Source organism: Mesoplodon bidens (assembly GCF_964165515.1).
Source record: "Mesoplodon bidens genome assembly, chromosome: 2".
NCBI classification, from domain to species: Eukaryota; Metazoa; Chordata; class Mammalia; order Artiodactyla; family Ziphiidae; genus Mesoplodon; species Mesoplodon bidens.
In genome coordinates, this window is record NC_138177.1 from 186621557 (window position 1) to 186646744 (window position 25188).

At 56.7% G+C, this 25188-nt stretch overlaps 3 protein-coding genes across 10 annotated transcripts; all 3 read left to right on the forward strand.

The window, feature by feature from the left end:
- Nucleotides 1-1673: 1673 nt before the first annotated feature.
- Nucleotides 1674-4281, forward strand: MRPL20 (mitochondrial ribosomal protein L20). Its single transcript, XM_081223775.1, has 4 exons — nucleotides 1674-1837; nucleotides 1923-2033; nucleotides 2697-2774; nucleotides 3855-4281. The coding sequence occupies exons 1-4, from the start codon at nucleotides 1751-1753 to the stop codon at nucleotides 4026-4028; spliced, it is 450 nt and encodes a 149-aa protein (XP_081079901.1). The 5' UTR covers nucleotides 1674-1750; the 3' UTR covers nucleotides 4029-4281.
- A 2926-nt stretch (nucleotides 4282-7207) lies between these two features.
- On the forward strand, nucleotides 7208-15063 carry CCNL2 (cyclin L2). 4 transcript variants are annotated; one of them, XM_081224155.1, is made up of 11 exons: nucleotides 7208-7546; nucleotides 7933-8007; nucleotides 8282-8391; nucleotides 9177-9297; nucleotides 10243-10307; nucleotides 12755-12854; nucleotides 13042-13146; nucleotides 13229-13370; nucleotides 13821-13932; nucleotides 14018-14110; nucleotides 14242-15063. In XM_081224155.1, the coding sequence occupies exons 1-11, from the start codon at nucleotides 7259-7261 to the stop codon at nucleotides 14609-14611; spliced, it is 1581 nt and encodes a 526-aa protein (XP_081080281.1). In that variant the 5' UTR covers nucleotides 7208-7258; the 3' UTR covers nucleotides 14612-15063. The 4 variants fall into 4 exon arrangements, with proteins under 4 accessions (XP_081080281.1, XP_081080282.1, XP_081080283.1 ...); XM_081224156.1 differs by having other exon boundaries at nucleotides 14257-15063; XM_081224157.1 differs by having other exon boundaries at nucleotides 14211-14463.
- Nucleotides 15064-17141: 2078 nt separating this feature from the next.
- On the forward strand, nucleotides 17142-18623 carry AURKAIP1 (aurora kinase A interacting protein 1). 5 transcript variants are annotated; one of them, XM_081224195.1, is made up of 4 exons: nucleotides 17144-17340; nucleotides 17548-17637; nucleotides 17912-18357; nucleotides 18420-18623. In XM_081224195.1, exons 2-4 carry the CDS (start codon nucleotides 17586-17588, stop codon nucleotides 18552-18554), a joined length of 633 nt encoding a protein of 210 aa, XP_081080321.1. In that variant the 5' UTR covers nucleotides 17144-17340; nucleotides 17548-17585; the 3' UTR covers nucleotides 18555-18623. The 5 variants fall into 5 exon arrangements, with proteins under 5 accessions (XP_081080323.1, XP_081080321.1, XP_081080320.1 ...); XM_081224194.1 differs by having other exon boundaries at nucleotides 17145-17364; nucleotides 17558-17637; XM_081224196.1 differs by having other exon boundaries at nucleotides 17158-17364; nucleotides 17558-17637; nucleotides 18453-18623.
- Nucleotides 18624-25188: the final 6565 nt, after the last annotated feature.

Below are 25188 nucleotides of genomic sequence, written 5' to 3' on the forward strand. Positions count from 1 at the left end.
TTTTGGTTTTTCTTGGGCGCGCCAAGTGGCCTGTGGGACCTGTGGGATCTTAGTTCCCCAACCAGGGATCGAACCCGAGTCCTCTGCAGTGGAAGCGTGGAGTCTGAACCACTGGACCACAAGGGAAGTCCCGGGGTGGTTTTTAAAGCTGCAGGATGGACCTCCAGCCAGCCTCCAGCCAGCCTCCAGCGCAGCCTGTGGGCTTGATATCAAGAGCACACCCACAGCCCGACTGCCTCTCACCTCCCCCGCTGCATCCACCATGTCCAGGCCACCGTCAGCCTTGCCTGGAATGCTGCCGTAACCAGGCCAGCCCCCAGCCTAACTGGTCTTCTCGCCTGATACCTTGACTCCCAAGGGGCTGTTCTCAGAATAGTAGCCATAATCCTATTCACTCTCCTGCATAATCCCCCAGTGGCTCCCTTTCAGAGTGTAGACCAAATGTGGTGTACAGTGTTGTTCGCAGATGCCCCAGTGACCTGGCCCGTCGCACGTGCTCCTACCTCAACATCTGCTGACAGGAGAGCCTGTGATGACTCCCAAAGTATTTCACTACAAACTACGTGTTAGTTCAAACGTAAACGCGGTGGAGAAACCTGGCAAACAATACCGTAACCAAATGGTCAAAGCTGCCATCCCCCGTGTTGGGACAAGCTGCCATCATGGCCTCCTGGTGCCAGCACCGAGAAGGACACAATATAACTTCTGCAGCATCCTGCTACAAATGTGCAACCTGAGTCTAATCACGAGGAAACATCAGACAAACTCAAATTGAGAGGCACTCTACAAAGTAAGTAGCCTGTACTCTTTAAGAATGCCAAGGTCAAGAAAGACAAAGAAAGGCTGAGGGACTGTTCCAGATTAACACTGAAAATTAGACATAAGAACTCCACGCAGTGCATGATCCTGGACAGGGAAAAAAGCGGTAAGAATATGTGACAGAACTGGAATGCAGACTGACAGCAGTATTGCATTAATGTTGAGTTTCCTGATTCTGATCCTTGTGCTGGGATTTGTAAGAGAATGTCCCTGTTCTTAGGAAACACACAGTGAAGTACTTCGCGATCTCCAACTTCCTTTCAAACGAACCAGAAGAAAACCTCAATAATGTGCTTATAAACATTATGGAGGGCTTCCCTGGTGGCGCAGTAGTTAAGAATCCGCCTGCCAATGCAGGGGACAGGGGGTCGAGCCCTGGTCCGGGAAGATCCCACATGCTGCGGAGCAACTAAGCGCGTGCGCCACAACTACTGAGCCTGCGCTCTAGAGCCCGCGAGCTACAGCTACTGAAGCCCGCGTGCCTACAGCCCGTGCTCCACAACAAGAGAAGCCACCTCAACGAGAAGCCCACGCACCGCAACAAAGACCCAGTGCAGCCAAAATAAATAAATAACTTCATTAAAAAACAAAGTGCACAGCTCCGCGGCGTAAAGAGGACCAGGCCTCTCGGTGGGAGGCAGCGCTTCTCCGCTCCACCGGACGCCTACCTCGGCTGTCCGCCCTCCAGCTGCCGCGAGGGCCGGCATCCTTTCCTCCACCGCCTAGGCCCTGCCCAGCCCCGGCACCGCCCCCTGAGCTTGAGCATGCGCACAGGAGAGGGATAGCGGCGCGGACCCAGAGCGCACGCGCAGAGACCCGGAAGTTCCCCTGGGTGAGGGAGGAGCTGACCCGGAATCGCTGGGGAGGGGTGGCGGCGGCGGCGGCGGCGGCACGCTCACCTTGGTGAGCAGAGGCGCGGGCTCCTGGCGCCATGGTCTTCCTCACGGCGCAGCTCTGGCTGCGGAACCGCATCACCGACCGCTACTGGCGGGTCCAGGACGTGCTGAAGCACGCACGGGTGAGTGTGCCGTGCGCCCCGCGCCCCTGCCTGGCCTGGCGCGCGCGGGCCCCGCCGACCGCCTCCTCTCCCGTTTCTTGACCAGCACTTCCGGGGGAGGAAGAATCGGTGCTACCGGTTGGCCGTGAGGGCTGTGACGCGAGCGTTCGTGCAGTGCACCCGAGCCCGCAGGCTGAAGAAGAGGAACCTGCGGACGGTAAGCGCGGCCCGCTCGGCCTCGCCCCGCCCCGCCGCCCCCGCCCTCTCGAACCCGCGGGGCCTCGCGGCCTCAGGTGGACCACGCCCGGCGAGCCGCTCCTGTGCACGCGGTTCGCGCGCAGCCCCGTGGGCACCGGCTGGGCCCGATGCGGTGTGCGGGTGTCGGGGGCGCGAGGGTGGCAGCGGGTCCGGCGCGGCAGCCTCACACGGAACCTGTTGGACAGATGCACGCAGAGCTTCCCCAGCCCGGCTTCCACTGCAGCGCTCAGATCTCTCGCTGCGCCTGGAGCGGACGCCGCTGCCCCCCCAGCCTGGCCCTTCTCGAGGCCCCTGCCTCCTCCCCTCCAGGCCTCCACCTCCCTGAAGCTTCCACCTGGACCCTGGCTACGCCCGGAGCTGTGTCTGCCCCAGAATCTCTTGCTCATCTTTGTATCCTGCCTCGGCGCTTAAAGATGTGTGTGGAGTTAACGCTTTACAGCCGGCATTTGGATAAAGAGCATCAGCTTTTGCTCACTGTTGTTTGTACTTCAGCCTGAATAGGACACTGACTTTTGTATTTGCTCTTACACAAAAAACCTTTTAGTCCAGTGACAGGCTTCGTTGGGAGGTGTGGATGTAACATACAACTGGTTCCTAAGCATCTCAGTGTTTCTCATTTCAGCTCTGGATCAGTCGAGTTACAGCTGCTTCCCAGGAACACGGCCTGAAGTACCCAGCATTCATCCTCAACTTGATTAAGGTATGGTCGAGGATGTGGTCCTGCCGAGACGTTAAACGTCTTCCTAACCCGTCCGGTTGCCGTGGTCCAGCAGCGCGGGCAGTGGAGTGTTAGCTGCCCAGCATTGCTTTCGTGCTTGGAGTGGGGTTCTGGTGGGTTCGGGGACTCAGCACACTGGCTCTGCCGCTGCCCCGCTGGTCGCAGGATTGGTAATAGGGTTTGTGTCACCAAGACAGAAGCCCTGGTGTTTCCCCATCAAGAGAAAAGGGTAGAAAAACTTGGCTTTAACTTTAAAGTTTAATTTCAAAGTTTTTACACTGAATTCTGGTGAGATAGCAGATCAAGTTGAATCATAGTCAAAAAGGAGGGAAACATCTTGGAGGGGATAGAGCAAGCATGTGCCACAGAATATGGGTCACTTGCCTCTGGTGAGTATGCTATTCCTTCTGCTTTTGTGTGCATTTTTTTTCCTTAAAAAGCTAGGGGGAATGGGTCCTTGTCAGGCCCTGTGTCTGGCACTTTACAAAGATCCTCGGGGTAAATGTAGGTGCGACACCTCCGTTTTACTGATGGTTAACTAGGGTCAAAAGGAGGGGGACTGCCTACAGCACAGGGGTCCCAGGTGGTAGAACAGGACTGACTCCTCCTGCACAGCTGCCTTTAATGCCAGGAGACAATCCCCCCTTCTTTCTGCACCCCAGACTCGCTGGCACCGTCCATGCATTTTCTCTTGCTTCACTCCATAGATGACCTTGGCTCTCGTGGGAACAAGGAGCCTGGGTTTGATCTTAATTCCTCTGCTTGTGCCTCACACACCTTTTCTGTGTCTCATTTTCCATCGTTTGTGAAATGGGAATTGTGGTTTCCTCTTCCCAGCTGCCTTAAAGGGTACCCCAGGCCAGAAGTCTGGCTGACAGCCTTTGGTTCCCCCCAGCCCCTTCTCCTCCCGCATCCTGCTTGAACAGGACTCGCCACTCCCTCTCGCCCACTGGTGCTCGCTAAGGTGATTCAAATCACAGGGTGCTTAGCCGCGTTCCACGTCTTCTGTGCTTCACTGAAGTGCGTTTCCGACGCTGACACAGGCTCTCATTCCCCTCCCAGTGCCACGTGGAGCTCAACAGGAAAATACTTGCAGATCTAGCCATCTACGAACCGAAGACTTTTAAATCTTTGGCTGCTTTGGCCAAAAGGAGGCGACAGGAAGGAGTTGCTGCTGCCTTGGGGGATGGGAAGGAGCCCGAAGGCATTTTTTCCAGGGCGGCACAGCACCTCTGAGGGGGATGCTGACACCCACTGACTGCCCTTTGAGGCTGAGCATCTTAGGAAAAGTTTTTTTTTCCCCCATGTGATGATTCTACTAAAATAGGGACTAAGAGTTATTTGTCAACAGTGAGTCAGTTTGACCTGCATTTGTGTTAATTTGCATCTCAGTAACAGGCCTGAGAGAAAAGGCCTTATCTTGCCTCTTTTGGCACAGGTTCAGAAAGCTCACATGGATCGTGTAAATAAAGTTTGCGTGGAACGCAAATGCAACGTTATGAGTTGCGTTCTTTGGCACAAACACCTTGGGTCGGCCCTGCCTGAGTGCCCGTGTGCTGGGTGGTAATTAGGGCAAGGCTTCCCCTAGGAACCCCAGATCCTCCTGCAGGCTGGGGGGTGGCACCAGGCCCTGCTGGTGCTGGACCTCCCCCTCCCCCTCCTTGGTTTCCAGCAGGGACTCCCTGGCTCAGCTCTTCAGCCACTGAGCACCAGCTGGTTTCCCTCACTCCCCAGACCAGCAGGCAGGGTGACCATCAAATCACCTGGGGAGCCTTAATGTAAGGGTTTCGGCCCCTCCCCCAAATACCTGACTTCATTAGTTCCAGAGTCAAGCCCAGAAATCTCTGACAGGGGCCGCCTCACATCAGGTCCATTGGCCCTGCGCTTCCCTTACAGCCCTGTCCTCCCGCTCTGACCACTCCCACACAGAGGTGTCCACCCTCCTCTTGGGCTGGAATGGAATTTGTGTGCCCCTCCTGCTCAGGAACAGGGCCTCCCCTTGGCCTTCTCCGGGAGCCTCGTCTGCATGCTGAGCCCCATCCAGCTCTGGCCTCCCGTCACTGGGTCTGTGAGCAGCTCTGCCGCCTCGACAGCTCTCACCAAAGCCGTCTCCTGGTCCCCAAGTCCAGGGGACACGGTCAGCCCTTGCCCCGGAGGACCATGCGACCCCTTCCCGCCAGGACTCGGCCCTCCTTCCCTTCCCGCACACGCTCTGCTCTAGGAGAGCTCTTCAGGCCCACGAGAGCAGTCGCTGTCTGCTTGCTGATGACCCCCCCCCCCCGTTTACCTGGCAATGCCCGCCTGACCGCACTGCGAACCCCCATGCTGGGCCCTGTGGCGATGCCGTCCTCCACCCTTTGCCAGCCCTGCCCTGGAAGTCACCCCCTCAGACGACACCCACCTCCAGCTCAGTACAAAGCCGGTCAAATCTTTTCACTGCCCACTTTCCTCCATCCTCGTGCGGGTGAACAGCTCTTCCAGCTGCAATTACTGCTCTGGCTTCTTAAGAGGCCCCTCCTCCTGGCCCTTGTCGCTCTGTCCACACATGGCCACTGGACCAAGCACTTGGAGGCAGGTGCCTGAGTCCTGTTCTGCCATGCTGAGTGCACTGCCTGACTACGCATCTTGTCAGAAAATGGTTCTTACTGACAACAACAGGGTGGAGGACACAAAGCTCTCTGGCGTGGCGGACCAAGTTCTGTGCAAGATGCACTGCTGTGAAGGAGCTGTCTTCTCTTCGTTCATCTTGATAAAGGCAGGTGGGGACGTGGCAGACAACTGTGGGCTGTTCCTGGCACCCCTGCCCTGGCCACAGAACCAGGTTTCCCTTTGTGCTGTGGCCGTGTCCCCAGCTCCAGAGTCTGGCCCTGACTGTCTAGAGCCATCAGCTTTTCCCTCTCCTCTGGCCAATCACTGTTAGGGGATGGACAGGCAGCCCAGGCAGGGCCCACGAGAAACAAGTTGTTTCCTGGGGTTTCCTTTCCTGGAGTGTGCTGCTGTGGCCCGCAGAGAGGAAACCTCCCTGAGCTGCCGGCTGGGGTAGGGGAGGTGGGGCACTGTAGCCATGTTGCCCACGTAGGTGAAGACAGGACACTGGCACTTAGTTCGCACAGGTCTGAGCTGCAGGATCAAGTCTCAGCAGGAGTGAAAGTCAATGGCAACCACTGGGTTTGGGCAGGTTTGAGTTGGGTGCAATCACTGGCAGCTCCCAAGGGTTTGAACCTGCCCCCACCGAGCCTCCTACCCTGCAATCTCCTCTCCAACCTGCCCCCCACCCCGAGCTCCCCCTCACCCAGTCTTGCTTCCCCGTCATCCTCACACAGGTTCTTTCACTGGTCCTGGTGAAAGTTTGGGATAACTGTTCAGCAGCGGGTAACTAGATAACTCGGATGCTGTCGCACCTGAGGCGAGCAGCCCTGCTGTCAGGTGACGTGAAAACCACCAGAAGCTGGCGGTCACTAACCCCGAGAGCGCCTGGCACAACAGATGAGGAAATGGAGGGTCAAACCCCTGGATGGCTCCCTGCTGTTGGCAGCATAAAGTCCAAGCCCCTTCCCATGGTCCCCGGGGCATCCCAACCTGGCTCCTTTCCTCCCAAACCGGGGGAACTCATGCCTCTTGCACCTTTGTAGCTGCTGTGGCTTTGCAGAAACATCGAACTAAACGTTTACAGCTACCCCCTCTCTCCTTTCTGGACTCAGCTCTGAAGGCGAGAACTTTGGAAATCTGGCGTTAATACCTGTACCCCAAAACCTGGACTCAGTAAAGGCTAGAGAGTAATTGACCGCGCCGGCGGCCCCAAATTAACTCAGGGAAACAGCATCTCGTTGCTGCTGTGTGTGGGATGGGGGACAACTTACTAGCGCGGGCGTCCATCCTTTCAGGTCGGGGGCCTCGGAAACCTCCGACAGCTCCATTCAAGTCCTGGGCCACTGGCCCGAAGGACGCAATCCAGGCGGAAGGAGAGCCGCCCCCCGGCCCCGCCGCGCGGGCCCTCGGGGCAGGGGGCGTCCCGCCTGGCCCTGCCCACCCGGGGTCGCCCCCGGGCCCCCTGAGCCCCCCTCAGCACCCGCCGGACCACTAAGAAGCCTGGGGCTGCGGTGGGAACCTAGACAGCTGCCGGGTCTTTGCACGGACTGCACGGCCGGACCGGGACGGCTAGCCCATAAAACGTGCCCGAGGCTGGCTCCTGTGACTAGTGCTTCCGGGTCGTGGCCGAGACCGCGGTCTAGCCCGGCGCCGCAGGGCCTCCTGGGTAACGAGCCCGCTCCCGCCCGCGCCGGGTTCCGGCGTCTGCGCGCCGCTGACGGGCAGGTGGCCAAGCCAATCGCAGCAAGGGGGCGCCGCGTGGCCCGCCGGTCGAACGAATGGCACGCGGCGGGGCGGGGCGGGGCGGTCGCGGCCGTAGTGCGTTGCGGGGAGCCGCCCAGTCGGGAAGAAGCCCAAGAGGGAGTCGGCGGCACAAAATGGCGACGGCGACGGCCGGGGCCGGGGCTCCGGGGCCGGCGGCCCCCGCGGCAGCGGTCGGGACGCCGGGCTCCGGGGGCACAGCCCCCGGGTCGCAGGGGGTGCTAATCGGGGACCGGCTGTACTCCGGGGTGCTCATCACTCTGGAGAACTGCCTCCTGCCGGACGACAAGCTCCGCTTCACGCCGTCTATGTCGAGTGGCCTCGACACTGATACGGAGACCGACCTCCGCGTGGTGGGCTGCGAGCTCATCCAGGCGGCCGGCATCCTGCTCCGCCTGCCGCAGGTGAGGGAGCGGCCGCGAGCCTCGGGCCGAGGTAACCGCCGCGCTGGCGCCGGGAAGGCTGCCGGCCCCTTTGTTGGCGGGGGGTGCTTATCCGGAGCCCGCTCCGTGTCCCCGCCCGGCACCCGGGCGCAGCGCCGATCCCCTCTTCGGACCCCGACCCCGCTCCTTATTCCCACCTGGCCCCGGGCTCACCGGCCGACCCAGGCCCAGAGAGTCCCCCCTGCCGCCCACCGGAGGTGATGAGGGAGGCGAGGCAGCGGGACGCGAAGAGCCTTTGTGGACGCGGAAACATTTTAGTTTTATTAGGAGTCTCGTGAAACCTAATAATTTAACTTTGAGACCTTTGAATTGGGTTTTGGAAAGGATGGAACCTTTCTCTTGTGCAGGTTGCCATGGCTACCGGGCAGGTGTTGTTCCAGCGGTTCTTCTACACGAAGTCCTTTGTGAAGCATTCCATGGAGGTGAGGCTTCCTCCCGTCTTTCTTTCCCCCAGAAACGTGTTGACAGGAAACCTGGGTTTGTTGCGTTCCCCGTTGCTCAGAGGAACGAGTACTTGTCTTCTAATTGCAGCGCTGTACTTGGGGGGTTGGGAAGCCCCCTGTACTGCAGAGGGGTTCTTTCCAAGTGGCCTGTTTCTCAGGGTGCACCCCCTCTGCTCTTAACCGCCGTTCTTCAGCTGTTGGAGACTGTCGTCCTTGGAACAAACATCTCTGTGTTGCATCGCTTATGTTTCAGCACGTGTCAATGGCCTGTGTTCACCTGGCTTCCAAGATAGAAGAGGCTCCAAGACGGATACGAGACGTCATCAACGTGTTTCATCGCCTTCGACACCTGAGAGAGAAAAAGTGAGTCTTTATCAGACCTGCCGTAGGTATCCGTCTCTGTTTTCACGGTTATTCAGTTACATTAACGTTTCTGAAACAAGGTTTACGGGGTGAGGTTTTAAACCTTTGCCCAGGAGGAGGCCTGGTGCCTGTGGGGGGGGGGGGCGTACCCAACAGATGCTGTTTAATCAGTGAAGGAACCACAGTCAGGAGGACAGGCGCTGTGGCTGTAGTTTGGCTGGCCTTGGTTTCATGGTTTGCCCACGTCAGCCTAAATGCTCTAGAACTGGGTTGTCAACCCCAGCAGTGTTTACATATTGGGCTGGATGGTTCTTTGCTGTGGGGACTGTCCTGTGCGTTGCAGGATATTTAGAAGCATCCTTGGTCCAGGCTTTCCAATGCTCCAGCTTATGGAGGGCCTTTGTAAAATACAGCCTTGGCTGTTTAAATGCCATATGCTTCTGTTGGTGTTTTGGTTTTCCCTTCATCCTCAATACATCTGCTTGTATCTTGAGGTGGATGGACGACATGTAGTCCTTGGGCCCTGAGATCATGAGACCCTCCACTCTGTTCAGTCGGCGTTTATCATCTGTAAAGAAAACAGGGAGAGGGTCATTGAGGCGGGGTGAGTAGGTCAGCGCTAGGGTTTGAGGAAAACTGTACTTTTGTTAGTTACAGGAAGCAAACTTCCTGACTCTGTATGTGTTTGGATTATCGCTGTTTGGGAGTAACCGTGGGATTTGATGGGCTTTGTTTTATTTGAGCCTTATTGAGCCTTATGCAGATCGTGTGCTTTGTATTTGTAGAAAACCTGTGCCTCTACTGTTGGATCAAGATTATGTTAACTTAAAGAATCAAATTATAAAGGCGGAAAGGCGAGTTCTCAAGGAGCTGGGTTTCTGCGTCCACGTGAAGCACCCGCACAAGGTGGGTGTGAGGCCCCGCTGCCACGCGAGCCCACCAGCGTCATTGCTTCATTCTCACCTAGATTGGAAACTGAGAAGGATTAAATGTGTCCCTGATTTGGTTTTCCAGTTTTTATCTATAACTGGAAAATAACTGTTTTCTTATTAGCCTTCTTGCATCATGTTTATTTTAGTAGTATGTTTTTTAAAGTTTTGGAAATTGCATCTTTTAAGTTTGAGCTTTCAAAAATGGTGATGAACTTGTAAAAATGAAATCTGTCAGTTTACTTTTTCTTTCTCAACAGCTCTTTTTCTGAAGCTGCTTTAGTAATAACTATTTTCTTTTATGGGGGAATTGGAAGAATTCTGAACCCTTTATTTGGAGATGAATGAAAGCTATTTTGCATAGTGTATCAGTTGAGCATACAATACCATGTATATCTTCTATGTTACACTCAAACGTGAAGAGTGCTATTTTCATCTCTATTTCCATCCTTTTTTTACTCGGGGTTTCCTCATATCTTCTCTTGTTTGATTTTCTGGCATTAGTTCAAAATCTCGGTAGATTACTCACTGTAGGTTTAAGAGCTTTTTCTTCACTTGCTGAAAGTATTTTCACACCATGTTTTGTATAAGTTGGTGACTGGGGTACAGAAATGTTCAGGGCAGGCTAATCTCACTGGTGGAAAGTGTGTCGAAGACGAGAAAGAGCGTCGGCCATGTACCGGCCGAGACAGACTTGGGTGCAGCTAGGTCCTCACGCGCTTTCGTGGCACCTATCTGCAAAAACAGGGAGCAGGCGCATCAGCAAAAACTCCCCTCCAGCTGAGCTGTGCACGGGGTGTGTGACCAGGAGCCACCCCTGGGACCTAGCACGAGGCTCTTGTTTGCTGCATGGATGCCCTCGAGATCTGAATTCGGGGTTCGCAAGGTGCTTCATAATAACTGCCTGACCCGTATCTTCCAGATAATCGTTATGTACCTTCAGGTGTTAGAGTGTGAGCGTAACCGACACCTGGTCCAGACCTCATGGTGAGTTGGCCTTCCTTGTTTTATGAGACCAGCCAGGGCAGTGCAGGAGTATGTTGATTTGAGGCACTTGGGCAGTGGGTAGTCGGTCCCATGACTTGGTTGTGGGCTGGAGTTGTCTGAGTGCCCAGTTCCTGCCATGTAAATTCCAGCCAGACTCCCCACATATCAGGCACTGGTGGAACGGTAAGGTGGCCCGCACCCGCCCCGCCCCTGGCGGAGAGCAGTCACTGGGCTGCCCTTTGGGGGCTGTGGGCTTGGCACGTCGGGGTCTTTCCCGCAGCTGCCAGTGTGGACTTAGAGGTTCACGGTAGCGTGGACTTGCTTCTGACTGCCTCGGTCAAGGGAATCTTATGGGAGGAAGAGGGGGTGTAAAGCCTTCCTACAATCTGGGGACTGATTTTAACAATGCATTTGCTAGAAGTGAAGCCTGAAGTAATGGTTCAGAGCTGGGTGCTTTCCCACAGTGAAGTGTGTAAGGGTCATATTTTTGCTGCCTGAATTGTCTGGTGCTGTGCTGTGTCTAATGGAGAACCTATTTTGACTTTTCTTTTCTGTACTCTTTCAATCAAAGGGTAGCCTCTGAGGGTAAGTGACTAAGACTTCTCCTCTCCTGTCCAAGCGCTTCGGTGCAGGGACAGCGGCCGTCCTCAGCCAATCCAGTGCAGGCTCTCCGCCGAAGGCTGGCTCTAGATGGTGGTATGCGCACGATAGTCTAGTGCTGGCCTACTGCTGCTGTGGTTCTCTGACGATTGTGCTTCTTGTTAATCCTCTGTCGTGCTTGGTAATTGTATTGATTAGAGTTGATAACTGTCTTGACATGAATTTTGTCCATTTGAAACTGCTCTACCTGTGCAATAAAGATGCAGTACCTTTCTCTTAAAAAAAGGGGGAAGCTGTGAAAACTGGCTGGTGGGAGTTCAGACAAATGTGGGATGGTGTTTTTATTTCTGAAAGTCCTAGAGTTGCTTTTTCAGCACTAAGTGTTGACACAGTCTAGTAAAAGGTGTGCATCTTTAAATCATTCCATGGACACTTTTTATATTGTAACTTATTTCAAAAATAGCAATTAAGTGTAAATATATGTTTTGAGGACTTCATTTGTTTTTTTTTTAGGACCTAAGAGTTAACGGTTTAATAATATTACCACTGTCTGAGTACTAAAGGTGTTCTTATTAGAACCAAAAAAGTTACTGACGGTTATGTTTATCAAATGTTTGAACTGTTTACTTGCAACTCTCGGGACATGTGGCCTTGGCTCCATCACACAGGCTTTTCCTTGGTCCCCTCTGGGTGCCTGGAGTGAGAGCTTCAGAGCCAGGTCCTGCTAGTGGGCAGATGTAGAATTTATCACTGAGGAATTTCTCCGTGGGTTTGTAGGTCACCTTCTCCAGGATTTCGGGCAGAGATAACCAGGGTGGGGGGTGCATCAGACCCCAGCACAACTTGCCTCCCCTCTGGATGGAGCCTGGTACCATTGGGGGATGTTACAAGCACTAAATACGTGACCTGTGCAACTGTTTTCTTGTGAAGTTAATCTTTTGTTTTTCCAATGTTGATAAAGTTAAGGAGAGATCTGATTTTTGGTCTGTTAAATCTTAGAGAAATATATCTAAGTGAAAATGTTGAAAATGTAGTCAATGTCAAAACTCTTTAACTTTTTTAAAAATGCAAATGTTTTGTATTTTTATATCTTCTAAAATGTGATAAAGTTTTTAAAATGTCCTGATTGTGATGAAACTTGTAGTATTTTGTTGCTTTTATCTGATTTTATGAATGTTCATTTTAAGACTCCTTGTTGAAATGGGACAGTTTGGAAACGGTTCTTTGATAAGCCTGAGAAGAGGATTTCCCTTGGGGCATTGAGCCCTCTGCATGACGTTCCCATACACCCAAGGGCGTTTTCCCCCCTTTTCAAGTGGACTCCCCGTGTGGAAGAAGCCACGCCGTGAGCACCTCTCCCCGGAAAAGGAGCGCAAGAGGACGACTTGTCTCAGAAAGGCCCTCGCAGGCTTTGTGCTGAGCCCATTCCTTTGAGTTTGCATGTTTCTCTGCACTATGGATCTTGAGCATTTAGGTTTCCTTAATCAGATACGTTGAACTGCCACAGTAGACATCTTTCTGAGGCCTGTGTTTTGCATGAGAGCCGCAGGCCAGAGGTTGAGAGGGAAAAGTAAAGTTAAAGTCGGTTCTCTTTCATAGCAACACGTATTGTCTGACATTCAGCCAGCTTTAAAAATTTTTGTCAGTTATTTCCCTGTCTTCCTGTCGTGTATTCAGAAGAAGCAGCTAGAACGTTTCTCCATGAACTTGTGAGATTCACAGGACTGTCTAGCTCTAAGTCCTGGCAGTAGACCTCTTAGCAGAGCAGTGACTTGACTTAGACAGTGCAGACAGGTGTTGCGCGCATTGCCGCAGGTGTTGCAGTTCTTCCTGCATTTGCTTTTCAGGAACTACATGAACGACAGCCTTCGCACGGACGTTTTTGTGCGGTTCCAGCCCGAGAGCATCGCCTGTGCCTGCATCTATCTTGCTGCCCGGACACTGGAGGTCAGTGCTGGGCCGCCCCGGGGGATTCACCGACCCCAGTGAACTTCTATGTACTGTGCTTCAAATTATGCTCATTGGAGCCAGTAAAAAGCCTACTTGCTGGTGACCAGCAGGCTTGTTTTTATTGCCCTGAGAATCTTGTCGGCAATGAAGAAAAGTATAACGGTGATTACTCTTGTGTTTACAGATCCCTTTGCCCAATCGTCCCCATTGGTTTCTTTTGTTTGGAGCAACTGAAGAAGAAATTCAAGAAATCTGCTTAAAAATTCTGCAGCTATATACTCGGAAAAAGGTTCTGTGTCTTTTCGTGTCATGTGTACCTCTGTGTTTGACTGGAAGCATCTGGTCTGAATCCTGCACTCTGGCTTTTCTAGGTTGACCTGACCCACCTGGAAGGTGAAGTGGAGAAGCGCAGGTACGCCCTCGACGAGGCAAAGGCACAAGCCAAGGGCCTGTTGCCCGGCGGCACCCAGGTGCTGGACAGCGCGTCGCGGTTCTCACCTGCCCCCAAGCCGGGTGAGCGTCAGGGCGCGCGCGTGCTCCTCTCAGGGGTGGTGGCCCTCTCCTCCAGTTTTCTCTTAGAATCACGTCTGCAGCTAGTCTGAGCACTCCGGGGTCTCCTAGAAAGTCTTTCTCTGGTTTCATTAGGAAGGGGTATGGACAGGCTCCTGAAATGGCTGTTTATCCAGTCTAGCCAAATAGTTTGTCTTTGATGAAAAACTCATAAATCTGGAGCAGTAGATAATGTTGCCATACCCTAGAGTTAAGTGTGACGCCTTTCCCTGGTCCCGGAGGCAAGGCGAGCGGGACGGGCGACCTTCCTGGGTCTGGTGGTTCCGAGCCCGGCGGGGAGCAGGGAGTCACGGTCGGCAGCAGCAGTCCTGCGGGAGAGGCCCCACCTTGCTTGGCTGACCCGTTTCTCAGCAGAACAGCTGTCAGGTTGTAACTTCTCATACTTGATTCTAGTGGAATCCCCCAAGGAAGGACAAGGAGACAAGCCTTCCCCACTCTCTGTGAAGAACGCCAGGAGGAAAGTGGAGGGCGTGAAGAGAGCCAAGGCCGACAGCCCGGTGAACGGGTGAGTGTCCGCCTGCCCCGATGGGCCGCTGGGGTTGGCTGCAGAGACGTGGGGTCTGAAACTCTGCTCTCCGCCCTGTTCTCAGCTTGCCGAGGGCGCGAGGGGCTCGAAGTCGGAGTGGGAGTCACGAGCAGAGTTACTCCAGGTCCCCGTCGCCATCCGCTTCTCCTAAGAGAAGGTGTGTGCCGCTCGGGGCGCTTGGGGCTGCACCTGGCAGGGTGGGTGTCTTCCCTGGGAGGTGGTGTGGCTTCTCCTCAGGACAGTTGCTCCTGACCCAGAGGTGGTCGGGGTGGGCGGTCACCCGCCCAGTGGTCTCCTTCACAGGAAAAGCGACAGCGGCTCTACGTCTGGCGGGTCCAAGTCACAGAGCCGCTCACGGAGCCGGAGTGACTCCCCACCCAGACAGGCCCATCGGGGCGCTCCCTACAAAGGCTCCAAGGTAAGGAGCTACCGGAGGTCCAAGGACTGCAAGTACTCCTCCCAGAAGCCACACAAGTCTCGGAGCCGGAGCTCCTCCCGCTCTCGGAGCCGCTCACGGGAACGGGCAGATAATTCTGGAAAATACAAGAAGAAAAGTCATTACTGTAGAGACCAGCGACGGGAGCGTTCTCGGTCTTACGAGCGAGCGGGCCATCGCTACGAGCGGGACCACCCCGGGCACAGCAGGCACCGGAGGTGAGGGCAGGGTCCCTGGAGGTCTGCCCTTCGGCCCTCGGCATGCCCACCTCGGTCACTGGCCCTACGGCGTGACTCTTTCTGGAAATGGTTGTTGACTCGGGACTGTGTGATGAATTTGGAGATGGAATGGAGAGGCCAGCAAGCTGCCCTTTAGTGTGGCCCGGGCCCAGCTCACCGCCCCCCCCCCGCCCCGCCTCAGCAGCAGCCCTGCTGGTTGCAAAGGCAGGGTGCGCACGTCCCGGTGGCGTGGCTTGGTGCTACGACAGGCTGTCTCTTCACTTCCGTACCGATACTCAATTTCGGTAAACCAAGAAAATGACTTTTCGAACCTTTGCCTATATTAGGTTGTACTTATGTACGTATTTTGCAATGTTTCACTATGAGAAAATGGCCTTAACAGCCCCTCCCTCTGTCCACGTTGTAAATAAACATGTTTAATACAAGTTAAAGCTATATACGCAAACTCAGAACTTGAATTCCGTCAGCTTAAAAATTGTGTAGAGAATTCTGATTTTTAAAATGTGAAAGTATTTAGATCTGTGTTGAAAGTCGTATATTTTTATCTGTGCAATGCTGAGTGCAGGCCACCAGCTCCTAAATAGAGAAGTTTCCTATATATGCATTTTATGTGGTTAAATAAACACAATTCTCTCTACTCAGGATATTTGGAACGTTAAAGGATTTGTGGTTTGTCAACGTGCTTGCTTGCTCCCGTGCACAGCTGGCAGTACCGGTTCTAGTGGTACGTCTGCGCTGCCGTCTCTCATCTCATTAAAGCGTTGGGTTTTGTACTGAGTTTTGTGCACCTGCTCTTTGTGAGGGTTTGTGAGGAGTCTGAGCTGTCTGCTGCTGGTGGGGTAGAGGGAGGGTTTGAGAAGGACACAATGGTCTGGAGTCCCCTCGTGCCTGAGGGACATTGGGTTGTGATGCGCTGCAGGTTTTGTCAGGCTGGCGGCAGCCAGGAGCAAGGACCCCAGAGGAGCATCACCCCGGAGGGGTCCTCCGTCAGAGTGGGTGGCGGGCGAGTAGACAGGTCGGTGGTGAAGGTGAGCAGGATGGGCGTCGGGCCTGTCTCTGGGTGCTGCGTGTGCTCTGTGCGGATCGAGGGCTGTTGGGCCTGTCCTACGCCTCGTGTTGGCTCTCCCCAGATCAGCACTTCTGTGCGGGTGGGAGGCGTGGCCTTCCTGGAGCCAGTGGGCCTGGAGAAAGGTGCTTGAAGTCAGTACAGCCAAGAAGGTGTGAAAGCGGCAGGGTCAGCGCCCAGGGTGCAGGTGACTCACTCTTATGATCAGACCACAAAAGCCTGGGGACGCCGTGCAGCTGGAGGGAGGGCTGGGCTCCAGGACGTGTTCAGAGACCTTCCGACCTGGGAACCGGAAGCAGTCCCTTGGGCGGAAGGGTGTCCTCTGGTGACTCAGTTACGGAGCTGGGCCGGGAGCCTACGGTTTCTGCATTCCTACTGGCCTATCGTCCACTCCCTGCTTAGCCAGGTTGGGGCCTGGGGGTGTCCAGGCCTGGCCATTTCCTGCCTAAGACTCACTGGAAGACCCTCCTACAGGGCAAGCCTCCCAGTAGAGCCAATGAGACTCCCCACATCCCAGTGCCAGCAGGAGCCCCCGCACGTCCATTCTTGAGATCCTGCCATCCTAGCCAACCTCAGCGAGAACAGCGGAGCCTTTCTGGACTAGATGGGTGAAGTGGTGCCCTCGGAGCCCCCTACCCTGAGGAGCAACACTGGGTCTTAGCCAAACACCATGCTCCACGGAGGCTGCTTTCGGTTTTCTGACAAAAACTTCCCATGGGCACAGGATGGGAGCTTGTTTGCTTTGAGGAAGGAAAAAACACTCCACCTATGCAAAAAGCGTCGTACTATCCATCCCACGTTAGACGCGGGGCCTCCTCCACTTATCCAGACTGGCAGAGAGAGGAGGCTGAAAGCCAAAGGGATGGGGCGGCGGGCCCAAGACCCCCGAGTCCTTCCTGACAGCGCCCCGGCTCTGCCCCCAACGCCCGGCACGGCACTCCTGGCGTCAGGGCTGCGGGAGCCCGGGCCGAGCCGCCGTCACCTGTCTGCCACCTTCCCTCCCATCCTCGGGAGGAGGGCTCGGGGGTGGAGGCCACGCCCCGCAGGCCCGGCAGCTCAGGTTCTTCCCCTCCGGTCCCAGCAGCCGCAGTATCTCGGGCCACTTCCGTCGCCCCCGCAAACCCTATTTCCGGCGACGGGACAACGTCCCTTCCGCAGTCCCGAAATGCCACTTCCGACCTCCCGGGACCACGGGCCCCTGACTAGTCGGGGGGGCGACGGGAGTTTGGGCCACGCAGGCGCAGAGGGGCCCCCCCGGGGTTGTGGCAAATGTAGTTTTCTAGCCTCCGCAAGGGACAGGCGGAGCCGGCGAGCCGTGGGGGGAGCTGGGGCGGGGCGCGGGGGTCGGCTCCTCCGGCCGGAAACCGTCGCTTTCTGGGCCGGGTGGGACCTGCACCGACGCGGAGCGGGGCGCCAGGGGGCGCTGGCCGTAGGAACCAGCGGGCGGCCGCACGCGGGCTGGGGGCCAGTTTAGGTACGGACCGGAAGTGCCTTAGCGCGGCGGCGGAATGGTCAGCTGAGTCTCCTGGTTTCGCCTGGGAAGAGTCGGCGTGAGACCGCGGCGTGCGAGCTCCAGGGACGGCGGAGGCGACCGCGGCCGGCTGGGCCTCGGGGCCTAAGACCCGAGCGTCGACACCACCCGCGCGGTGGGCGCCTCGGGATAAAACTAGGTTCAGGGAGAGTCAGTACCTACCCAGAGTCGCGCAGCTGGGGAGCGGCGGAGGGTTTAAGGGGGGGAGCCGTGCTCGAAGCAGCGTTCTCGTGGTGGGATAGGGTGGTGAGGGAGACGGGTTGCGGGAATCAGGGAGAGACCGGAGTCCCCGGAGTGACCTAGGCGTGCACCTGTGTTCCAGCTCCGCTGAGTGCCTGGGGCCGCCGCCAAGCACAGACCATGTTCATGGTGCGCCTGACTTCCCAGCTGCTCAGGGCTGTTCCCCGGGCAGGTGAGAGGCCCCGTGGGGGCAGATGGGCGGGAGGCGCACCTGGGTTAGGAATGTGGGGTCAGCAGCTCAGTTCCCCCCGCTGCTGTGCCTCACCAGTTGGAGGCGGGGCCCGGCCACAAACTACTTCGTAAACGTCCAGATTTCACAGAGGGGAAGTCTGGGCCTGAGAATGTCAGCAGGGCTTCGGGAGGTTCTGCTCCCCAGGCCCGGTGGCCGTGCGTAGGTCGTGTAGCCCCACGAGCGGTAACTAACTGTGCCGTCTTGTCTCCTGCAGGTTGCAGTGGGCCTTGGCCTGTCCGCGGGGTGTTGGGCAGGCATGCCTGCAGGCCTCGTTACAGCATGCAACCAGTAGGCCCAAGTGGGGTTGCCTCCCTCCCTGAAAGGCGGGTCCACATGGAGCTTGAGGAGATGCTGGTCCCCAGGAAGATGTCTATCAGCCCCCTGGAGAGCTGGCTGACCGTTCGCTACCTCCTGCCCAGACTGGGCGCTGGGGCCCCAGGGACTGTGTCTCCAGCCCAAGTCTATGAGTGTCCGCCCAGCCAGGTGGGGGAAGGGGTCGAGCAGGGGGGTAAGGGGGTCTGGGACGCACCCCAGATACAGTGCAAAAACGTGCTCAAGATCCGCCGGCGGAAGATGAATCATCACAAGTACCGCAAGCTGGTCAGGAGGACCCGGTTCCTGCGGCGGAAAGTCAGGGAAGGACGCCTGAAACAGAAGCAGGTGAGTGTGGGCCCTCGGTCCAGAGCTGGGCAGGGTGGTTGAGGTGCGTGGCTGTGCCGCAGACCTGTTGGTGGTCCCTCCCTCTGCCCTCGCAGATGAGGTTCGAGAGAGACCTGAGGCGCATCTGGCGGAAGGCGGGCCTGAAGGAAGCCCCTGCAGGCTGGCAGACCCCCAAGATCTACCTGAAGGGCAAATGAGCCTCGTGTGTCCCTCCCCCATCCCTGTTACTGCTGATGACCCACTGTAATAAATATTCGGAGACCTTAGCCATCCTTGCTGGCCTGGACCCTCTTCTGCCTGGGGTGAGCTGTCTTGGGGTTGAGGCGTCTGCTGTTACAAGAGACACAAGGGCCCTGGGTGGCAGATTGGAGGTCCCTTCCCTGAGCTGGCCCTTGTCCTGGTGCCAGGGCTGCAGGAGTGACAGCCTGGCTGTTCATGAACCAGTGCTGTGGGGACAGCTGAGAAGAGTCCCAGCCCTGTCCCTAATGAGCACACAGATGGGAACTGTGCCAAGGGGACCAGCTTGGAGGTTAGGGAGTGCCCCGATGGCGGTGGTGATGTGATTAGGGTACACGGTTGACTCTCTGTGCAGTCGAAAAACCCGAGCAGAGCTCATAGCGCTCCTCCTTTGTGGTGCCAGGTTCAACCAACTGTGCGTCGTGTGGTGCTGTGAGATGTTTATTGGAAACAAAACATGCGTGCAGCTGGACCCGCACAGTTGAAGGGGCAGAGAGGGCCTCACTGGAGAGATGGGGAGGGGAGGCAGGAAAGACGCCCTGACCTCAGAGATGATGGGTGGGCCTGGGCCTGAAGGTGCAGTCGCCTGCTTAGCTGCAGCTGGGGACCCGTGGCCTGCTGTGGGCTCCTTGGCCTCTGCCACTTTCTGGGGCCCTGAAGAGGGGTTGTGAGGGGCTCACCAGGAAGGGATGGCCCACTCTGGAAGGTTCAGGGTTGGGCCGGCTGAGGAAGGGGTGCCGTTTATGGAGCTGGGGAAGCCTAGAGCCTTAGCGTGAGCCAGTGGTTCTCAGAAATTCCAGGTTTCTCCTGCGTGGAGGGGAACGTGTTAGCGCTAATGGTGGGGGGCTCCTGGGCCTCTGTATCCAGGCTTGGGGGGCTGGACTGCAGGCGGAGGAGCCTGGTCAGAGTCCGTGAGTGCAGGTGAGGCTCGTTCTCATCCTCAGCTTCTGCCCTACTCCTGATGTTGGGTTCAAGGAGGGGAAGGTGGGTACGTCTTTCCTGAGCCCCGGAGCGGCGTCTGCGGGGGGCACAGTTCTGTTGCTGATGCCCCCGTCCCGCTTCACACCAGGGCGGTGCGGGCTCCTCGTGTTTTGTCAGAGATGCGTCTGTGGCCTGGGTTGGGTTCCCTGCAGGTCGAGCAGATCTGGGGACAGGGGGTGTGCTTGGACACGGGCTTCCCAGCATTTCTCCTGGAAGGGAACAGACAACCCCGATGCTTCAGTGAGCCAGGTGGGCCCCTGTCCTGTGTGTGCCTGCCAGCCGGGTAAGCAGGCTTTTACATAGGGCTTGTCTGAGTCCCTGTCCATCCGGGGAGATGGGCTCATAGAGTAGCTGTGTAGAGTGGACGTGAGAAGGGTGAAGCTGACCCTGAGCTGGAGGAGACCAGAGGCCCTTGAGGGCACAGGATTGCTTCTATGGGTGGCCACTAGGGGGCAGTGATTAGGTTCCCGGCAGCCCTTGGGGTCCCGGCTGAGGACCAGGACACGGGCATCCTTCCTGGGTCTCAGTTTTCTCAACTGTGGGTGGGGCAGGGGTCCCAGGGCCGGGGTCTGGGCCTCAGCAGTGGAGCCTCCCTCGGGTGGAATGGACCACGCCCTCTTGGTGCCAAGTCTGGCCCCAGCTCCACCAGGCCTCCCAGCAGGGCCTTGGCCTGCCAGTGACGCCCTTGGCGGACGCCCTTGGCGGACGCCCACGGCCACTGAGCAGCTGCTCCCGGTGTTTCTTTCAGCCCCTGTGCGGGAGCTGCCCCGTGGCTCACCCCGCCTTTCCCTGGCTGAGTCTGGAGACAAAGCTCAGCTGGGGCCACGAGTGCTGGGGATACAACTGGCCGGCCTGTGCAGGGGAGGACAGACCCAGACGCCTGGAGGCTGCCAGCTGGCAGAGCGCCACAGGGCCCTGGCACCCGGGTCACCTGCTCCAGCCTCTTCCACCGTGAGGTGGGTGCCAGCTGGGGCGCCCCCAGAAGGCAGGCTGCCCAGTGGTTCCAGGCCACGTGGCCTCACCATTCCTTCACAACAGTGGTTCTTAAGTGGGCATTCGGCCACATCTGGAGGCAGTTTTGGTTGTCACAGTGGGGGTCACAGTTGGCGGAGGCCGGGGATGCTGTGAAATGCCCTACAGTGCACAGGGCAGCCCCTGCCCGAGAGCAGGTAGCCCCGGACATCAGTGGTACCGTGGTCAAGGCCCCTGTTCCTGAGGTCACCGATCCGTCGGGTCAGCTCCTGAGCTGGCCCAGCCCTGCTCTGTCTTCTCAGCCCCTGTCCCTTCCCCTGCCTTGCAGGCCCTGCACCTTGGCAGCCCTCTCCCTGCCCCAGCTCGTGTGTGCAGACCTCATCCTGCCTGTGGCTCGGGTGCCCTGGGCCCCAACCACGATCTCAGGAGGTGGTTCGGGGGTTTTATTTTTACTCTAGCTACCCCCCGCCAGAGGCCGCTCCCCCCCATTTCCCGATGGGGCCTCCACCCTCCCCCAGCTCCTCCTCCCCGCCAGCTCCCGTTCTAGCCCTGGGCACCCCCTGAGGCGGGGCGCAGAGGGAGGGCCCGTCCTGTGTGATGTGGTTCTGGCCTGTGGTCTGCCCTTAGCCCATAGCAGTGCCTAGGGCTTGGGTTCAGCCAGAGGAGGGCCCCAGCGAGGGCTCAAGCTGCTGGGGGTGGTCTTGGGCACCGATTGAGGATCTGCCTTTTGGACCCAGTGTGGAGGCACCTCAATGAGCTCAGCCGCCACGCCTTGTCCCTGTGCTCCTCCATGCTTGGGGCACGGCCAGGGTCTTCTGGCCTGGGCGTTCCTGCCCACACAGTGGGCCAAAGAGGGGGAGGCAGGCGGGCTCAATCCCTGCGGGAGGGTGTGAGGCTGGACACTGGGCCCTGGGAGGGGCCGGCTGGGGCCCTGCCCCAATCAGACACGCACATACATGTGCGCCCCCAAACTGCATGCAAATAGCTGCGCTCCCTGCCGTCCAAGGAGCCTGCAGGCTGGCGAGGGCGACGGGGCCTCGGCATGGGGCGGAGGTTGACCTCACTCCCCTGGCTTGGCCACGGCCCGCTGAACTTGCCTGGAAGGATGCTGGAACCTGGGGGGACAGGGGAGGCAGGGAACACTCCTCTCCAGGTCTGAATTTTGGAAAAAGCCGCTGAAGGGCTCTTGAGCTGCAGCCCCAGGATGGGGCGGAGGAGTCCAGACCTGCGTCTGGAGTTAGCCTGAGGGTGGGGGCCAGGGGCCGACAGAGCCTGCCGCCTGGCTGGGCGGCCACAGCCCATGCTCCCTGTCGGATTCTGTCTAGTGCTGTCCTTAGCTTCACAGGGCACTGCTGGGCCATTTTTGGATGAGCAGGCTGAGCCGTGGCATTGGGTCCCTCACCTGGGGGTCACACGTCAGCCGAGCAACAGGGCTGGGGCTCGAGTTCACCCCAGCTGAGACTGCCCCCTCCCAAATTGGAGTTCTCTGTGTGGGGTGTGGGTGGCCTGTGTGTATTTTGAGGATCCCTCCCAGCTGAGTAGGGAGGGAAGCACCGCAGACTCAGGTGGGGCAGCACCAGGCCGGCAGCCCCCTTGCTTCAGCTGTGCGGCGGCAGGGCTGTCAGGGCCCCTGAGGCCAAGAGGAGGGGCGGCCTCAACCTGCAGGCTGGGTGGGAGTTGTGACACCTCCGTGGGAGCCTCTGAGCCGTGGCCAAGACTCACGATCGGGGTGAGCCAGGTCGCCAGCATTCATCGTGCCTGCGTTGTGTGGAGTGTAGATTGACCCAGTGAATTTGGGAGCACAGGACATGGGTGACTGCCCTGTGACCTGGCACCCCACACCCTCGCCACCCCAGTGTAGGTGACCTGAGGTGCAGGGGAGGAGACTGATTCAGCCTGGAGTCCTGCCGAGTGGACCCGGCCACCCCGAGGCCCCTCTGTGGGTGGAGGAGGCCCCAGAGGCCACCAAGACTGGGGGTCTATCCTGGAGTCCCCAAGGCCTTGGAACACCAAAGCCCTCACATGAACAGGGTGGGTGCGTCACCCCCGGGTCCTCTGGGGCTCAGACCTGAGCTTCCCTGTGAATCCGGGCAAGGGTACTCTCTCCAGGTCAAGAGGAGCCTGTTCGCTTTGCTTGTTCTTGTTGGTTTTGTTACTTTGTATTTACACTTGAATTCTTATTTGTTGATTTGCCGGCCAGTTAGGATTGTTCGTGGCTCAGCGTGGAGTTGTCACCTCCTGCCTCACCTCACCTCACCCACCCACCCCGAGCCTGCGCCCCGGGCGGCAACTTCAGCTCCTCTGCTGGCCTCGGCCTCCTCCCGGGGTAGTCTACCACAGTTTAAATGGCCTCACGGCTCAGCAAGCTTGTATTTCCTTTCTCATTCAGCTCTTTATCCTCCAGTCTTGTTTTTTCTTTTGCACGTTTTTCTATGTATCACTAACTCAGCTCCAAACTTGCTGACGGAATTTAAAAACTCTCACTTCCGTCCAGCTCCTCGAGTGACTCTTGTTCAGGTGGAGCCGCCCTCCTGGTGCCCTGTCTGGGCTGCCCTGGGCCCTTGATGGCACCAGCAGGGTCTCCCTGGGATACCCTTGGCCTCATCAGCTGGACCCTCTGTTTCTGGAATGCCGTGTTTTCCTGCCTTGTGGTTTACTTTCTTGTTTTCACGGAGTACATCCTAGAATGGCTTTCTGAGAAAAGGTGTGTCAGAGATAGATTGTAGAATAAGAATTATGTTTTTAAACAATTAGTAATGGACATGTTTGAGAGATTCCTTCCACCACAGGCATTGTGCTAGGTTCTTCACAGGACTTATCTCACAACAAATCTATAATGAACCTTGTTTGATAAGGGAGGACCCTGAAGTACAGAGATGAACTTGCCCACAGTCACATGGCTGCAAAGCCATGATTCAGCTCCATTTGACTCCAAAACTTAATTTTTACTTTATTTTTTTATTTTATTATTTTATTTTATTTATTTATTTATTTTTGCGGTACGTGGGCCTCTCACTGTTGTGGCCTCTCTTGTTGCGGAGCACAGGCTCCGGACGCGCAGGCTCAGCGGCCATGGCTCACGGGCCCAGCCGCTCCGCGGCATGTGGGATCTTCCCAGACTGGGCACGAACCCGCGTACCCCACATCGGCAGGTGGACTCTCAACCACTGCGCCACCAGGGAAGCCCACTTTATTTTTTTATTTTTTATTTTTTGCGGTACGCGGGCCTCTCACCGCTGTGGCCTCTCCCGTTGCGGAGCACAGGCTCCGGACGCGCAGGCCCAGCGGCCATGGCTCACGGTCCCAGCCGCTCCGCGGCATGTGGGATCCTCCTGGACCGGGGCACGAACCCACGTCCCCTGCACTGGCAGGCAGGCCCCCAACCACTGCGCCACCAGGGAAGCCCCCAAAACTTAATTTTTAAAAAAATAATTTTGTTTATTTACTTTTGGCTGCATTGGGTCTTTCTTGCTGTGTGCGGGCTTTCTCTAGTTGCGGCAAGCGGGGGCTACTCTTCGTTATGGTGTGTGGGCTTCTCGTGGCTTCTCTTGTTGCGGAGGCACGCGGGCCTCAGTAATTGTAGCGTGCGGGCTCAGTAGTTGTGGCTCGTGGGCTCAGTAGTTGTGGCTCACGGGCTCTAGAGCGCAGGCTCAGTAGTTGTGGTGCATAGGCCTAGTTGCTCCACGGCACGTGGGATCTTCCCAGACCAGGGCTCGAACCTGTGTCCCCTGTCATGGCACTACATTTTGTTTTCCTCGTGGGTGTCATGTGCTGCCCCTCCTCACTGCTCCTTCTCTGACTCGTTGGCCTGTGAGTTGGGGGACGTGAGTGTCTGTTCACGTGACTAACCATAAAGGGAGACACTCACTGCTTTTCCTTCCTTGTGAGTTTTTGTTTTCCCTGGAATCAGTAATTGTGTTGTTTTTTTTCCCTTTCTTTTCAGTTGCTTTAGTTTTCTGTGTGCTCATCACAATTTCAACACCAAGTTCTCAGCCCAACTCCCAGAAACAGCTGAGGTTCATTCATCTCAGAGTGACGTCTCTTCCTGGACTCCTTACCTGTCCACCTGGCTGCTTGCCCATGACCTCTGGCCCAGCTTTCACCCTGGGGATCCTCTCAGACTCTCTGCGCCCCTGATCCCTCGTCTTCCCTTTTCCTTCCCCTTTTTGTTTTTTTCATTTTTCACTTTTTTTTTCCTTTTTCCTTATCTTACTTTGAAAGAGCACATCCTCCAGTCTCCTGCGGAAAGAAACACAAGAGAAAATTTTGAGACCTTGCAAATCTGCAGACATCTTTATTGGATCCTGTTTCTTGGTTCGCAGTTTGGCTGGATATGGAATTCTAGGTTGGAAATTATTTCCTGTAAAACCCCATAGGCGTCACTCTGTTGTCTTCTGGTTCCCAGGGTTGCTGTAGAGGAAATTGAACTCAGTTTGAGTCCAGAGCCTTTGTCATGTTCTCTCTCGAAGCTCCTCTTTTCCTTCACTGGTGGAGACACTCCCAGTGACATATATACCTTGGTGTGGATCTGTTTTCGCCCCCACGGGAGCCCATTTCAATCTGGAAACTCCTAACCTTCTGGGATTCAGTTTTGGGACATTTTCTCGAACCGTTCTGTTATCATTTCTCCCACTCTGTTTC

Bases quoted from the DNA above. Each gene is read 5' to 3' on its own strand.
- MRPL20 (XM_081223775.1), top strand. From the start codon at position 1,751: ATGGTCTTCCTCACGGCGCAGCTCTGGCTGCGGAACCGCATCACCGAC. The intron at 1,838-1,922 runs GTGAGTGTGCCG...TTTCTTGACCAG, and splicing joins ACGTGCTGAAGCACGCACGG to CACTTCCGGGGGAGGAAGAA. The intron at 2,034-2,696 runs GTAAGCGCGGCC...TTCTCATTTCAG, and splicing joins AGAAGAGGAACCTGCGGACG to CTCTGGATCAGTCGAGTTAC.
- CCNL2 (XM_081224155.1), top strand. From the start codon at position 7,259: ATGGCGACGGCGACGGCCGGGGCCGGGGCTCCGGGGCCGGCGGCCCCC. The intron at 7,547-7,932 runs GTGAGGGAGCGG...TCTCTTGTGCAG, and splicing joins TCCTGCTCCGCCTGCCGCAG to GTTGCCATGGCTACCGGGCA. The intron at 14,111-14,241 runs GTGTGTGCCGCT...TCACCCGCCCAG, and splicing joins TCCGCTTCTCCTAAGAGAAG to TGGTCTCCTTCACAGGAAAA.
- AURKAIP1 (XM_081224195.1), top strand. From the start codon at position 17,586: ATGTTCATGGTGCGCCTGACTTCCCAGCTGCTCAGGGCTGTTCCCCGG. The intron at 17,638-17,911 runs GTGAGAGGCCCC...TGTCTCCTGCAG, and splicing joins CAGGGCTGTTCCCCGGGCAG to GTTGCAGTGGGCCTTGGCCT. The intron at 18,358-18,419 runs GTGAGTGTGGGC...GCTGTGCCGCAG, and splicing joins GACGCCTGAAACAGAAGCAG to ACCTGTTGGTGGTCCCTCCC.